The sequence below is a fragment of the Pomacea canaliculata genome, linkage group LG9, assembly GCF_003073045.1.
Source record: "Pomacea canaliculata isolate SZHN2017 linkage group LG9, ASM307304v1, whole genome shotgun sequence".
Taxonomy (NCBI): Eukaryota; Metazoa; Mollusca; class Gastropoda; order Architaenioglossa; family Ampullariidae; genus Pomacea; species Pomacea canaliculata.
Genome location: NC_037598.1, coordinates 2,314,157 through 2,329,611, shown reverse-complemented (window position 1 = coordinate 2,329,611; position 15,455 = coordinate 2,314,157). Strand labels below are relative to the sequence as shown.

Here is a 15,455-nt window from a genome sequence, read left to right as displayed (position 1 = left end):
AATATTTATTTTTTCCTCATCTACGAGCCTTGTTGGTGACTACCTTTCCCGCTACATGTTCAGATGTCTCACCTGGGTGTGCTCAGGATGTCGACTGCACTCCATGAGCAGTGTGTTTAGTTTTACCGCCATCCGTGAATTTTCTCGATTACATAATACTTCCTTGGCTCCAGAACTGACAGCCTCCGGCATGTTACTGTTTGTTTGTGTGTTTATATGCATGCAGCTTTTATAAAGATCTTTATAGATAGTTTGGTAGGCGCTGTACAAGTAATTGTCATTATAAAGTCACATGTGCACCAACGGTTTTACCCAATTTCAACGAGATGATGATGATGATGATGATGATGATGATCGTCACAGCATAGTGAATGTGTTTTTTAACCTCCATTGCTCCTTCGTCATCTGCCTCTGTGAGTGACTGTTAAAGAGGGAGAGACGAGCAGAAGACTGTAATTAGTGTATTTGTGTGGTGTCTGCTCTGTAATCTCGGTGATCACTGATTCACCAAGCACCAGCTCTCCTCTTCTGAGACCGTCCTCCAGACCATTGTCCACGTGACCGATAGACCACGCTCACTCTTCCCCATCTCTTAATCAAACTCTCATCTCTCTCTCTCTCGCTCTTACTCTTTCTCCGTCCCTTCTTTCCCGTAATTTTTGAATTCCTGTTTCTTTCTTTCAAACACTCTTTTGAATCGGTTTTTTTTTCGTCTTGAGAGCTGCTTTCTTTCTGTTTCTCGCTGTTAAGTTTTATTCTTACCTGGACTGCTTTGGATGAAGGTTAGATCCAATAGGAATGTTTTTACATCATCGTCCTGTACAAACTTTACAAAGCACATAAACGTTCATACATATTTGTCTGAATAAGAACAGTCTGTCATTTTCTCCTACCTTCATTCCTTGCCCTCCAGACTCGTTTTCTATGTGTGATGCACTGCACCTTGTATGTAATGCTGTATTGAGGGTGTCTGTGTGTGAGATAGAGAGGTGAGATCGACAGCTTTTCGAGTTCATATTTGTGTTTACATGCTTCTAAAATTACACTACTTCGCTTAATCTTTGTTAATTTTCGGACTTTTTGCAGATGCTACATTCAGTGAAACAAAGACTTTGCTGCTTTGACAAGGTTTTTATTTATTTTTTGTCAGACCACAAACCAAGTAGAACACGCATTTATACATTTCACACTTGTAGTCGGTATCACAGACAATCATGAAAGTTCACAAGGACTACTTCGTGACAATGTCGGTGCCTTCCGCTTCGGGGACTAGAGACAAGCTCTTGGACAGTTTCCGATGGCGCTTGAGTTCTGGAATAACTAGATGTTTATCAGTTGTAACTACAGCCGATGGTACTCATGGGGTTGATGGGGGAGCACTTGCACTTACAATGGTGGAGGCTTGTTGAGAGCAGACTGACCTGTGCTCACGTGACCAATGGCTGCTGCTGCATCTCGACATCACAGCTCCGGTCTCTAGTGCGTGTACCAGGCGGAAGAGAATTGTCAATCAGCATCCCTCATTGCTGGTTTCCCCAAAATATGACAATCCATCCACCGTATGTAAATGTTGCAGCTGAACAGCTTATCCTACGTTTTCAGAAGATTCCCTTCCTCTATGAAATAAGTAAATCAGTCCTTCCCGCCATTTTTCTTGGTCACTTGTGTGTGACAGCGGGGTGTAACTGGTCTGACTGCTACATATCTACATACTCTGGATGCTGCTGCAGTTTGGATGGTGACCTGAGACCAAGACTTGCACAGAATGGTGTCCATTCGATCGTCATCACAAGACTTCGGTCATCTGAGGCATCATTCACCACCTCACAGAAAGCACTGCTGTACTCACCCCATATACTACATCTTGCAACAACCTGTATAGCTTCTACCTCGGCTATAGACGCTAACATTATTCAAAGCAACCGGTGGCAAAACCACAGAACAAGAAGCCTAATCAGCCACATTCAAAACTGTTGTAATCCAGAATCACATCAACACCTGCAGCTCAGGTGGCTTGAGACCAGGTAGGAGCGCAGTTGAACAGATCTTTAGCTTTCACATTCTGAGAGAAAGAAAACCCATGAACATCAAGAGCAACAGCGGGGTCTCTTTCACCACTTCAGTTTCTTCATTTGACAGTCTGGCACCGAGGGCTGTGCTTGTAGTGCCAAGACATATCATCAAAGATGGCGTCTTTCAAGTCCTAAAGGCTTGATAAGCATGGTACTACTGGAGAACCTAATAGAAGCTTTCCTTCACAAACGGTGGACATCTGTCTATCACTATCGTCTTCCCCAGGGCTGCACTGTTCAACATCATTGCGAGAAACCCTTCGCAACCATCAAACCTCCATTTTTCATCGGCAGAAAGCACCGCAGACTTTGCAGGCGGCACCAAACCAGCGAACTGCAAGACCTTCACCGACAGAGTGACAAACAGTCTGACCGCACGTGGAATGGAGACAGCACCGAGGAAAGCAAAGTCACGGTTAACAACAATGATAAAGGAGAGATCTTCACGAACAGAGTACAGGTGGAGGAGGTGAACAGCTTTAAGGACACAGAAGCCACCATTCCCAAAGATGACAGCTCCGTGGCAGAGGTCCCCATCAGGATCGGGACAGCGACATCAGGAGCATCCAGCCTGCATTGGTACAGCAGTAGCAGCAGCTTTGCTAGCAAATACAGACTGAGCCAGTCCCTTGTATAGGACGGGAGACTCTCGACTTGGAAACCATGTGCCCTAGGAGGCTGCCCGGACCTCGTACAGGGACTTTCACAGAGTATGAGCTGAGTTATGTCAACCACTGTGTCCGTCCACCCACCCCACCCAATGCCTGGACGACCAGAGCCGTTGGACCAACATGACCGCTAATTAAATGCCAGCAATCATGGAATGAATGAGCAGAGAGCGGGCTGACATCTGATGATTGATGACATTGGACCAAGACAAGCACTTTCTGGCAACGTGTGTCTGGACACAGCAACAATATTCCTCTGGTGACCGTTGGCACCTCGTGATGGTAACTTGTCGGCCTTCTATTCCCCATTCCAGTTTTATTTTCTTTTACTTGCGGGGGGAGCGGGAGGGGGAAGGTATCTGCGTACCTTGTGAAAAGCGAACTTGCCGTTGATAGCCACGCTGACTGGTGAAGACATGTGATGTTTCTTACAATGATGTAATAAAAACCGTTACACGCACAAATCGCTCATTTCCTGATTTAAATACATGGGGTGGTTAATGGATGGAGTTGATATGCGAGGACACAACCAACCCACGACAGATGCACTGCTCCCGGCTCGCAGTTGAAGATAATGTAAATGTCACTGCGGGCTTCTGACTCGCACCCAAAGCCTGTCCCGCTACAACGACTACATTTTAGCCGTGAAATTTGTTTTTGTTTAAATTTCCATTTGATTGAGGCGAGAACGACGGCATGCAGCTAAATGAGAGGCTGTGAACTTCATAAATAATTCATCTATTCCACTTTAAATGGGTATCTGTGGGGTTGTTCGCCTTCCGGATGTTAACAAATTTAAATTTGATTATATGGCGTTTTGAAAATGAGGAAAAACATTCTTTGGCCAAAAAAGGTGACAAATGCTGTGTGTACGCGCGCGTGCCTGTGTGCCGCAAATCCTAGCAGGCTGATCACTCTGACCTCTCGTCACCAAGTTGTCGAGGGTTGTTAAGATGTTGTTGCCACATGACGAAGTTGATATCTGGATGCCACGCCTGTGAACTGTACACACACATACAGCTTATGTTGTTGACACGGCGCAGTCCATCCTTCACGGTGGTCCGGGGTCCAGGTTGTAGACGAAGTGGAATTTGAGTTGTTGAGAAGTAAACCATGAGGTCTCAGTGCATTTTGTTTTTCTTGGAACTGGTGCCTTGGTCATTTGTCAGCACCTCTCGTTCGTCACTTGTCAACGATGTTAGGGGCTGACAGATTTGATTCTCTCCCTTTCTGCGACGACTGTCAGACGAGCGAGACTGAGGGTGGCTGACGGGAAGGTTGGCACAGAAATGTGTTACAAGTCTCGTGAGCTTGGGTGTGTGAGTTGAAGGGTTACCCGCCGGTGTCCTTTGGTGCGCTTTCGTACTAAGTTCTTTCATTGGAGAGAAATGGATGATAATTTACATACACTAGACTAACACTTGAAAACTACATGGTGTTTGGGGAAGAAATGTGTGTGTACATCGCAGTCAGTGTGTCTGTGTGTGTGTGGTGTGTGAAAATATGTTCCTAAATTTCAGCACAAAACTATGAGTAAATCTTGTTCATGAATTTATTCCTGAGGTGATCCAGATAATTTATCTCGCAAACTGCCCACAGGAAAGGTTTGTTGCGCTGACAGTTTGGTTGAGGATAGAGGCAGTCAGTCGAACAGAATGCATGTAGTGGTCAGACGATGACAACAACTATTGAATGGTCACCAGACGCGCTCATTGCCCTCCGCTTCTTGAAGACTGCAAAGAGGAGATGCATGTCTCGCCCACACACCCCAGTCCCAGCACCTACAGAACAACTCAGGAAGGGTGAGACACTGGAGCAATCCCCGTTGCACGATCTTGATCGACAAGATAAACCGGGTTTTATAGAATTGTGTACATGTTAGTTATCTAGCATTTCACCTGTGAAGGTCCTCCACTACAACCCACCTCCTGACCTCCACCTCCAGCAGTGGTTGGCAGCAGTTAAACGTCTTCTTCAATGGAGATTCGAGTTTGACAAAGGAAATCAGTTTGCGTCCTTTGTGGTGATCGTTTAAAATGTTTAAAAAACGGCGAAGCATGCTGCAGCTCACAGAAATCCCTGAAGGGCTTGCCAACTCCACAGTTGAACTCCAACCACGTAAGATATCTTTCATGTCTCGTGAGCAAAGGTGTCCTGCTGGCAGCGACTTGGGGACGCCTAAAGAGAGAAGGCCAGATAAACAAAGTGTACCCGGTGTACTGCCTAATAATGATTGCTATTGCACCAGTCGGCACTAATCAAAGATCGCATAGGGGCCCAGCCATTACCTACATTAGAGCGAGCTATGTTCTTGAGGCCAAAAGACCTCCTTGACACTGGAAGAGAAGAACCCGATAAAATCCACTGAGCTGGTTGATTTAGTTGTGAATGTGTAATGCTGACTATTCTATGGACATTTGGCAGGGCTTATGTAGTCTATCAGTCGGTTTGACGCTTTTTCCAAAACCATGATATTTTTATAGTCTTTACTCTTTTTAAAATCCTATGATGGCGCTTTGAAAGACGGCGCCTGTGGTTGCCTGAGGCTGCCCGTGGACAGGCGCCTGTCGGTCTGGGTGCACAGGAGGCAGCAGACGAGCTGCTTGTAGGCCAGCAGGAAGTTCTTGTCCATCAGAGTGTAGATGACCGGGTTGAGGGAGTACAGCACCCAGGCCGCGCAGGGCGCCCAGATGTGTGCGATGGTCTTGGTCTGGCGCGGGTCCACCAGGTTGATGGTGAAGTAGGGATCGTGCCCAGGAAGAAGCCCAGGAAGATGAGAAGCATCATGGCTGTCAGACGCAGCGAGTCGCGCTGGTTCTTCTGCTTCCGGTACAGGCTGCCTCGCGAGGCGCGCTTGCGCGTGCGGGCCACCACGCAGCCGATGCGCGCGTAGCAGAAGGAGATGAAGATGCAAGGGACGACGTAGCCGAGCGTGATGACGACGATCTTGTGAGATTTGCCCGCTTGGGAGGTGAAGGTGCACTGCAGGATAAGCGATTCGAAGCTGAAGGAGCCCCACAGCCCCAGGACGGCGTGGCGCAGAAGACGGCCGGGAACATCCAGCACACGACGATGATGGGCAGGAAGACCGGGCGCTGCGCCATGCGCGGTAACAGCTGCGGGTGCACGACGTTGAGATAGCGGTACAGCGCGATGATGCTGAGCTGCAGCATGTTGACGCCGATCAACCAGATGCGAATTGCGGCGTGTAGCACGCACACCCACCCAGGCAGCACCCAGGTCTTCTGCTGGAAGGCCACGGCCTGCAGGGGAAGCACCAGGCAGGTGTAGAGCACGTCGGCGAAGCTGAGGTTGCCGATGAGGATGCTGTTGATGTTGGTGCGCAGACCTGACGTCACGATGGCCAGAATGGTCAGGGCGTTGCCCACGAAGCCGGACACGGCCAGCACCACCGTCACCAGCGCCACGGCCTGGAACATAACATCCGGGTAACAGTCCAGCGCTGTGCACGACGGGCTCGATTCCTCTCCAGAGCCGTTGTTAACAGCGACGCCCGTCATGGGCATCGATTGGTTGAAGGCGATCACGTGGTTGTACTCCATCTTCACTGATGCGACCTCAGTGCCATGTGTGAAAGACTTGCTAGATGCGAATCCTGCGGAAGCAGTCCGTGTCCAAGAAAAGGCGCTGAAGGCAGAATCACTGTCTTGAGCCAGCAACTGCGGGGGCTCTTTTCTTCCTTTTTTCCAAGCACGGCTGTCAGGTTGTCATGGAGTCGTGATGGCCCGGATCTGAAACAAAGAAGAAACTGTAAGCTGTCCCCCTGATATGACACAAACATCACGAGGTGGATGTTAAATGGTTGTTAAATGTTCTTTTTAGATGTCTGTGTAGAGTGTTTTGACCGACTTGCTTTTTCCCCTTCACGCTTAAACACTTTCTAATGTTTAGTGAGTCTTGGTTGTGCGGAAAGGTACCTGCTAAAGAATTATTTATTTTATTTATTGCCTGGACACTTTCATTGCTTGTGCCATGAGTACTACACAGGTCCGCCTCCATCCCACGTTGGGTGCCCGCGAGGTGTGCGAGGACAAGATGGTGAGACGTGGCGGCCAACATCTCGCGACAGGAGCACTCGCAGATAGATGAACCTTTAGCCTCCATACCGGCCATGTTGTCAGGAACACTGGGGCGCTGCATCTTGCCACTTATACTTAGTGTCAGTATTTCTTTATATTTTGTCCATTCTTTTCCGTTCTCAGGGGAATTCCATCTGATTGACTGGTGTTTTACAGCCGCCTCCTGAGCTAATGTTGTTCAGGCATTGAGACAAATGATGTCTTCTATCAGCTTCAGCATGCTGGTCATTTCCATCACGGGAAACTGAAAAAAAAACTTTATCGAAAGGCCATGCAGGAGACAAACCACATGGCACTGGAAGATTTGCATTTAAAAACTGAAGATAGCAGCATGTTGGATACATTGATGGTTGTATACTTCACTTCGTTTAGAAATGAAATACTTTCAGCTGAAAGACACATTGAGAAGATGAGGTCAGGATGAGATGAACTGTTGTTTGTTTAGTCTTTAATCAGGCCATTGCCTTCAGCTGAATATGGGGTACACACACACACATACAAGCAAGATACTGGGACCTGAGAGTTTGACAGTTGCTCGGGCAGGTCATTCGTCTGTGAACGAGTCGGAGCGCAACGAGCTGCCAGAGTTCATCATCAGGTCTGAACTGTTGCAGTTGCTGCAGTCGTTACCTTTGCCCACCTTTGTGCTATATGGTCTTGTTAGCCAGTAAATGTTGTGTGGATTGGGTACAAATGTTAACTAAACACAGGTAAGATGTACAAAGGCCCTTTTCACAATCAGCAGTCTCCACCGCTGCTAAATAAATATCTTGTGTGCTTGGAGAGCGCGGAGAAGCCCATACAGCTCCATAAAAACATCGTGTTGACATTATTGTATTACACGTTGTTGTGGCCATCGTGGGAGGAGGTGAGGCTAGCAAGTAATACTACTCACACGCATGCCACACACACTCACACACACGCCACACACACTCACACAGGAAGAAAGAATAACCCTCCACCTCCCGAAAAGATCCAATAGAGATAAGAGGCCAAAAAGGGGAAGACAAGAGACACGAAAGGAAATTATTTACACTTTTTGTAAATCTTGATGGTCTTTTTTTAGCCTGGTCACATGACGCCTGACAAGGAGTATTAAGAGGGCTAAGGGACCTCTGGAAAGTCCTGGACATTCCACCTAAACACCTGAACACTTGCCGGTTCAGTGAAGCATGTCAGACCTAAAACTATTAACACCACAGCTTTCAGCTTCAATCAAAGCAAAGTGCGTGTAGCCATAGTGACAGCCTCGGTCCGCCTCACTAAAAGATTGCACCAATTGAGTGAAAATTACTTCTGAGTGAGGCCTGTGAACATCTTACATTTTTAAAGACTTGCAGAAGGTGTTACCTGACCAGTAAAAAACTGGCGAAGACTGGAATTCCTCGAGGCTTATGACAGACGATCAGTATGACACAAAGGGTTTGAAGGCTTGCTGAAGAAGTTGGTTAATTGGTGTAATTAGTAGTAATTAGTAGTATCAGCGCAGTTTCCCGTGGGAAATATTCGCCGGTAAACACAGGGACAAAGTGCGGGCTTGTCTTCTTACTTCTAAAGGGAACAGGGTGGAGTGTCGTGGTCAGTGGCGTACCGGTCTGTACTGCCGGACTGATCACGTGGTTCCGGACACGGCTGGATGGACGAGTGGTGGTGGATTGGATTGTGAGCAAACGTAAACGTGTGTAATGGTGGTAGTGGGCGAAAATATCACAGGAAGTAAGTTCGGTGTTGTCGCTACCTGCCACCGTCACGGGTCACTGACTTCTACCAGCTCCGTGTGTAGTAAGTATTTCTGGTGGTGGAGACAGGAGATCAGTTCCTTGAGGACCACTGGAGGGCTGCTGTACTCACCGCTAATAGTGGGATGGAAAGAACAACAATATGTTTCACAGGTGGCGCATACACTTGAAGAGTGTCATAAGTAGTACTCAGCCCACAGTCGTTAGATGACAGTCTGCTGGCAGCGGAATATTTCTATTTCTCTTCCTTCTGTCCTCCTCTGGCCAGGGGATGCTGGGTGGAGGGGTGGTTACAAGGGTGCCCAGTAGATTATTTACTTGTGAAGTGCACCAGCCACACCATTCACCATGGCAACAGCTTTGAGATGATGATTGTGGGGAGAAAGAAAACGGCGAAAATGTTATCGATCAGTTCTCGCTGTCCGAGAGATGGAACTACACCCCACAAGCGATATTTCGTTGTTAACAGGATGTTACCCGTGACAACAACAGACGCTGACCATGGGTGTGCCACTAGTTGAGGTGGTGCAGTCTCACGACGAATGGGGATGTATGTAAAGATGATGTTGGCGGCAACCGGAACTTGACAGGCTACTGCCAGCTGGAGTGTGGGAGTGCTTGTAGTACTCCTCTGATACATAAAGATGTTTTACAGTTGATGTTATCTCTCGAGTCTGTCAGCACGTGCACTGTGGTGGTGAAGCAGTCAGTGTGTACAATAGTAGAGCCATTGCTGCCGTCGGGTGGATACTGGCAAGTTCGTCGATGTGTTGAACAGTCAGCTGTCAATAAATACATCGACACATCAAGACCTATGATAAACGACAGAAGTGTTTACCTCGCGATGTTTACCCGTGTGTTTACACAGACGCCGAGAGATCAACAGTTACACACGCCTAGAGAACATCGTGTCTGGCGACAACAGTCCACAGTCCACTTGGAAATACTGAGCAAAGCTACACAGGAGCACAGAAGATGGCTGCTGCCTGTATATATCTATATCTTTCTATGTTCTATTGAATGCTGAATGTAACAGTAAGCAAGCGACAAGTCACGCACACACACAGGTAAGCACGGGGTTGGTTTGTGGTTTTGTGTACTCACTGAGGCTCCAGGGAGCTCCTGACTGTGAGGTGTACTCAGCTCAGGCTGACAGACGAGGCGATGGAAATGTTAAGGAAACGAGGAGGATGAAGCAAGTAAATGCCACTGAGGTGGGCACCATCCGGCGGATCGGGGGTACAGCAGGCAGGAGGATGCTTGGACACGTGTCTCTGTGATGTTAGCGACTTCAGGGTGGTGTTGGCACCTTCGTGCACCAGTGCTGGCAGTGAGTGTAGTATAGCGGTAGTAGTGAGTGTAGTATAGTGGTAGTGCTGGCAATAGTGACTACAGTATAGTGCTAGTGCTGGCAGTAGTGAGTGTAGCATAGTGCTAGTCGTGAGTGTAATGTAGTGCTAGTAGTGACTATAGTATAGTGCTAGTAGTGAGTGTAGTATAGTGCTAGGTGTCTGTTCTGTCTGCTCTCTCTGTTCTCTCTGGTCTTTCTGTCTGCTCTGTTCTGTCTGTTCTCTCTGTTCTGTCTGCTCTGCTCTGTCTGTTCTCTCTATTCTGTCTGTTCTGTCTGCTCTGTTCTGTCTGTTCTGTCTGCCAGCAGATAACAAAAGGCTTGTGCTGAGCCAGTGTTTATACTACCTGAAGGTATGGTGTATTTCCAGTGTGTATATCTCGTCAGCTCATTTCTGTAGCGCTGAAAGTTCATGTTTTTCAAATGTATTCCAGTCCTAACTGGATAAGGCATTCCGTGATACCCAGCACGATTTGAGTTAAAATGTCTGAAAGTTTAAACTGAAGATGCGGGGATATATACAAGATTCTTTGCAGGGAAGGAGAAGTCTTCATTGTTACGCACCACTTTACTACACAGAAAGTCTAGTTCTCGCATCTTTCAGCAAAGTAGTCCATCATACTACAAAAATAATTTGAGTTGCAGTAAACAGTAAGTTTAAAATTAGACACAGTGAACCACTTATCGCTTTTATTGTTTTTACGCCGATGACTACTGACGGCGAGGACACGCTGTAACAAAGTGTGGAGGTGTGGTAAAGGGAGGAGAGGACAAGTCCAGCCTCTGGAGCCTAGTCAAGGACCCATCACCACCTCAGCTCTCCTCCAAGTCCTCGCACGCGCCGCGTCACGCTGCACGTGATCACACGGTCACGTGCACTAACAACTCATTCATTCCACGTGATTGCTCACAGGCGCTCTGGGCAGGACAGTGCCAGAACTACCTGTCTTCAGCTTCCCCATTCGTTTTGGCGGACATGTTGACAGCAACACTGTTGCCGGTGAGCGGTTGAGATAAACATCTATCTCCGGTGTACTCTGCTGCTTCCGTCACCTGGCTGCAGGCGCTGGATCTTCACACCAACGTGTTGGCAGGCCTGCGCAGTTTGCTACTGTCCTCCCACTAACCCTCACATTCACCCACCCACCCCCACTAGCCCTCACATCCACCCCCCACACCGAATGCGTAGAAAGCGGTCAGCAGCAAAGCGCTTCTACCTGGAGCTCACCTCTAAGATGAAAGATGCAGTAGGACGATTTCACTGGACGAAGTGGAATTTGAAATCTCGCGCTTCTCTCGTGTTTTAATTCTGCGAGTGAGTGAATGAACCCGGCTGTGACAGCGCATGCGTCCAACAACAACACACCATAACCGCTATCACTACTGTGCTATGCATTCTAAGTCCCATTGCGCAGCATTTGTACTTTCAGGGAAAGGGTGTTAAATCACATCATACTTTATTAATGATTAGTTTTATCTCTTTCTGTGGTGAGATAATAGAGATAGAAGGTTATTTAGAGAATATTGATGGCTTGTAGAGACTTGACCACCGAGGGGGCGATGTGAGAAATGGTTCTGACCTTCACACGGCTGTCAACAACGAAGTTCAGGGGTCAGGATTGGGCGTCTACCCTTTGCTCCTCACCATTTATTTGTGTTTAGCGGAATAAAGGCGCTCTCTAGACTTAATCCAATTTTTATTTAGAACAGAAATGAACAGAAAACATTGACAGAAAGGTGCTCCATCTTGAGTGGACACACCAGTCAGTGCACCAACACACATGGCGTGGTCAGTCGTAGTGCCGCCGCTGGTCACGTGACCTGTGACCTCCAGTGTAAGAACGTGGCTGTGACGTGGCGTACAAGTAGTACAGAATGACTATTGTCAGGGAAAACAAGTGTTGACATGATCAGCACATGCAGGCGCACACACGTGCACGGCAGCGATAGCCCACTGAGGCTGGAGCGTGCGACAGTAGCAGCCGTTGGCGTGTGACGTATTTCCGGCTAGCAGCGGCGTGCGCGGAGTACGAACAGGGCCACTGCTTGTCCTGCGCGATACTTGGAGGGGTGGGGTAGGTGCTGGTCATGGAGGAGTCACATGTGTGCCGGTCTTGTCTGAGAACGTGCGCAGAGTTCTTGTCCCCTCCCCTTCCCTCCCCATTCCGACCTCTCATGACCCGACATGAACCGTAATTTCCGATTCTGGCCGCAGGTAGGTAGGTAACTTTGTCAGCTTTGTCCGAGGTCGTCTCTACGGTCTGTAGCACCAGCATCGTCATCATCATAACTTTTCTCCTTCCTTTTTTTTTTCAGAAGTGGAAGGGAGGGTGATTGGTGCTTGGTGTGAAAGAAACTCCTTTTACTCTATATTCCCACTGCAGCATTCTGGGCTTATTGGTGGATATCGACAATTAATCTGAGGATAAATATCCCGACACTCAGAATACGCGATGAACACTCTGATCGAGCGTGTTCATAGGTCACCTGAACCTCTGCGTCCCAAAGTCGTTATAAAGATGGCAATTAGTTTTATGACGGCGAATTAATTATAAAATACTGACTTACCGTCAGCTACCAAGACGTCACTTCCTGCGGTCTCGGCTACAACACACAGCTCAGTCTCGGCAGGCCCACACTGAAGTCACCCCTTGCACTGTGAGTTCAAACAGTCAGCGGGTCTCTGCCCTGGAGGCTAATCACTGTCATGTCTGTCTACACTGTCAGGTAGCTGCTCCTGTAGTAGTTCACTTGGTATGCAGGTCGTCAGCTGTTGCTTTGCTGTAATAAAACTGCATCTCTCTTTTCCCTCTCGTTGGTGCTTCGATTGGCTGTTGTCCGCCTGGGGCCAGGCGAGGGAGCAGGACGTGGCGGGGCTGCCCCCTGTGTTTATCAGGCTAGGCTGGGCAACTGCGACACTCCACATGTAAATGTGTAGGTTACGGAAGAGACAAACATGCAGCTTACATACAGTGCTTGGCAAGCCTGTTTGTCTGTAACCACAACCCCGCTACACAATAACAGTCTTTGGTCCTCGGGTTGTCCTCGTTGACGAGTAACATGGAGCGATGCCGTTAGCCTATGACATGATAATCTCCAGCGGACATGCTTAGTGACGGTGCATCCTCCAGCAGTGCATGGATACCACGCTGGAGTGTAAGAAGCTTTGGCACTAAAGAAGTGCTGTTGAGATAAATAAAGCTCATTAAACAGATGAGCCCTGCGCCTTCTCAAGTCCTTCAGAATGGAAACAAACCCTGTTGCCCTCACTCTCCGAAAGAGCATGCTCCATGCATTCCCTTGTTATTTCTTTGGCTTAAACCACGATGCCCGGCTTCTCGTCGTGCATTCATCGCATTTTCTCGTCGTAATCAAGTGCACACCACGTGACGCAGCTGAAAGCCAACTGGTTGATGTGCAGTCTCCCCCCCCCCACCTGCCTGCCTCCTGCCAGGTTCTCAGTGTCGCCCAGTGTAACTTTTGTCATCAGCACCACCCTGGAGTGGACGACCTGCCGACAGTTTGGTCACAGTAGTCAGGACAGTGATGACCCGCGATAAACGTTTGTCATTGTCTCACCCACCCGACCTTGCGTCCTGTGAGTGTAGGTGGGGGAGGAGTGTGCTTCAGGTGTCTGTGCACCTTGTGTCTGGCCATGACCAGGCACTGCCCGACGGTGAGGGTCAAGAACTGCTGCCTTCCAGTCACAATAAGGTGTACAGTTCTCAGACAGGTCAACAACACAGTGCCAGTTGCACAACACTTTTCTAATTGTAAACCTATGCCTTAAATTTATATAGCAATCATATTTTTTCAGAAACTAAGAGCGCAGCACATTCTTACAACTTTACAAAAAAACTAAAATTGTTTTAAATAAGATAAAAAAAACCATTTCAACCATTCTTTCGCTGCCACTAGTACAATTATTTGTCTACGTTTGTGCAGCGCATATAATAGAGCAATTTTTAAAAATCTGTATTTGCTTCTTTAGAAGAGTTTTAAGTTTTAAAATAATGTGCAACTGGCCTTAAGATTGTACAAGCGTGCGATGTCGTTACGAAGGCCTCAGCCATTGAGAGCTTGGAGCGTGTGATGAGGCGTGTCGCTATACAAGCGTGACGTCACGTGTTTGTTTTCTCTGTGTATGGCGATGTTTGTGGACACATCTTAAGAGCGGAAGGGTAAGGAGGGATTTTCCGCTCAGATTTTTCGTCTGTTTGTAGTTAGACTTACCCCGATCTGCGTTCCGATTCATAGCTAGCTACCTCCGAAGTAACAGTACATCTGGCCTGATGTTAACTACTGGCTTTAGACGTGGGGGGAAGGGGCGGGACCCTGGCAGTGGAGCAGCAAGTAGCGTGCGGTGACCTTTCCCCTCCCCAACTCGTGCTCGGTCGGTGGGTGGGGCAGCCTGCAACTTGCGAACGCTGACCCAACTCTTAAAGACAGTTCCATCAGGACTATCGTTGTTTTCGTCGTCATTATCATCATCGTTGTCATGACTATCATCATTGTCATCGTGATTGTCGCCGTCGTCGTTGAGGTCATAATCATCATCGACGTCGCCGTCGTTATCATCATAATCATCGTTGCCGTCGTTGAGTTGTTCTGTGCTGTCGCGCACTCACAAGATTTCCTCGCCTACCAGCGTCCCATGGATACCCTTAAAAACAACTTCGTGTGCTCGCTACAAATTCACTCTGGGAAAGTCAGCTGGACTCTGGTGTCCTGCTGTGAGTCCAGCTGTGAGTCCAGCTGTGAGTCCAGCTGTGACACCGAATGAGTGTAGGAGAGCGGCATAGTGTGGGGATGGTGTTTGATGAACAACTTGTACAGTAGTGGGTAGCTACCAGGGGAGGGATAGGAGACAGAAGGGAGGTACCAGGGCAGGAATCCAAACTGAAAGTGGAGGAACCATTGGCAGCGAGTGTGTATGTGTGTGTGTGTGTGCGCTTGGGATTGTATAGTGGTTTGTGATGGTGTGTGTGTCGTCCTAACCTTGGGTAAGGATAGAGATGCTTTCAGTTTATTCTTGTTTATCAAAATAGCTTTCGAAGCCCATCCTTTGGTATTACACTGTATTACAAATTTTATGTATTACATAAACACAGAATTCTCTGTGTGTCTGTGTGTGTGTGTGTGTGTGCGATGTACAGAAGGTAGCACATCCTGACTGAACAAAGCCAGGAGCACGACTGTTTATAAACCACGGAATGGCCTGCCTGTGTTTAGCAAGACATTACACACCCGGAGCCGAGTCTCGTGGCCAAAAAAAAAAGATTTTCTTGGATTCTTTAATGAGACTTCCACTCGCAATGCTTTCAACTGATTGATCTCGGTTTCTGCGATACTGCTACATAAATTATATTATCAGTGTGTGTGACATGGCATTTCTCTACAAACAGAGCTGTGTGTGTGTGTGCGCGTGTTCATGTGTGTGTGTGTGTACGTGTGTGCTATGTATGTGATGTACAAAAGGTAAGACATTCCTACTGAGCAAACACCAGAAGGGAGGCTGTTTATAAAGG

At 47.9% G+C, this 15,455-nt stretch overlaps 2 protein-coding genes across 2 annotated transcripts in view; one reads left to right on the top strand and one right to left on the bottom strand.

Annotated features, from left to right (window-relative positions):
- The window catches only part of LOC112572840 (histone deacetylase 6-like), a 28,584-nt gene extending 25,380 nt beyond the window's left edge, over nucleotides 1-3,204 (top strand). The window contains 1 exon segment of the mRNA XM_025252745.1: nucleotides 1,087-3,204. Coding sequence (XP_025108530.1) covers nucleotides 1,087-1,124 — 38 coding nt within the window. The 3' untranslated portion in view covers nucleotides 1,125-3,204.
- A 2,020-nt stretch (nucleotides 3,205-5,224) lies between these two features.
- LOC112572842 (protein trapped in endoderm-1-like) lies at nucleotides 5,225-14,652 on the bottom strand. The gene is given in 4 exon segments (XM_025252748.1): nucleotides 5,225-5,488; nucleotides 5,491-5,769; nucleotides 5,772-6,492; nucleotides 12,496-14,652. Coding segments are annotated over 3 exon segments (1,056 nt in total). The 5' UTR covers nucleotides 6,304-6,492; nucleotides 12,496-14,652; the 3' UTR covers nucleotides 5,225-5,243.
- Between the last annotated feature and the right edge of the window lie 803 nt (nucleotides 14,653-15,455).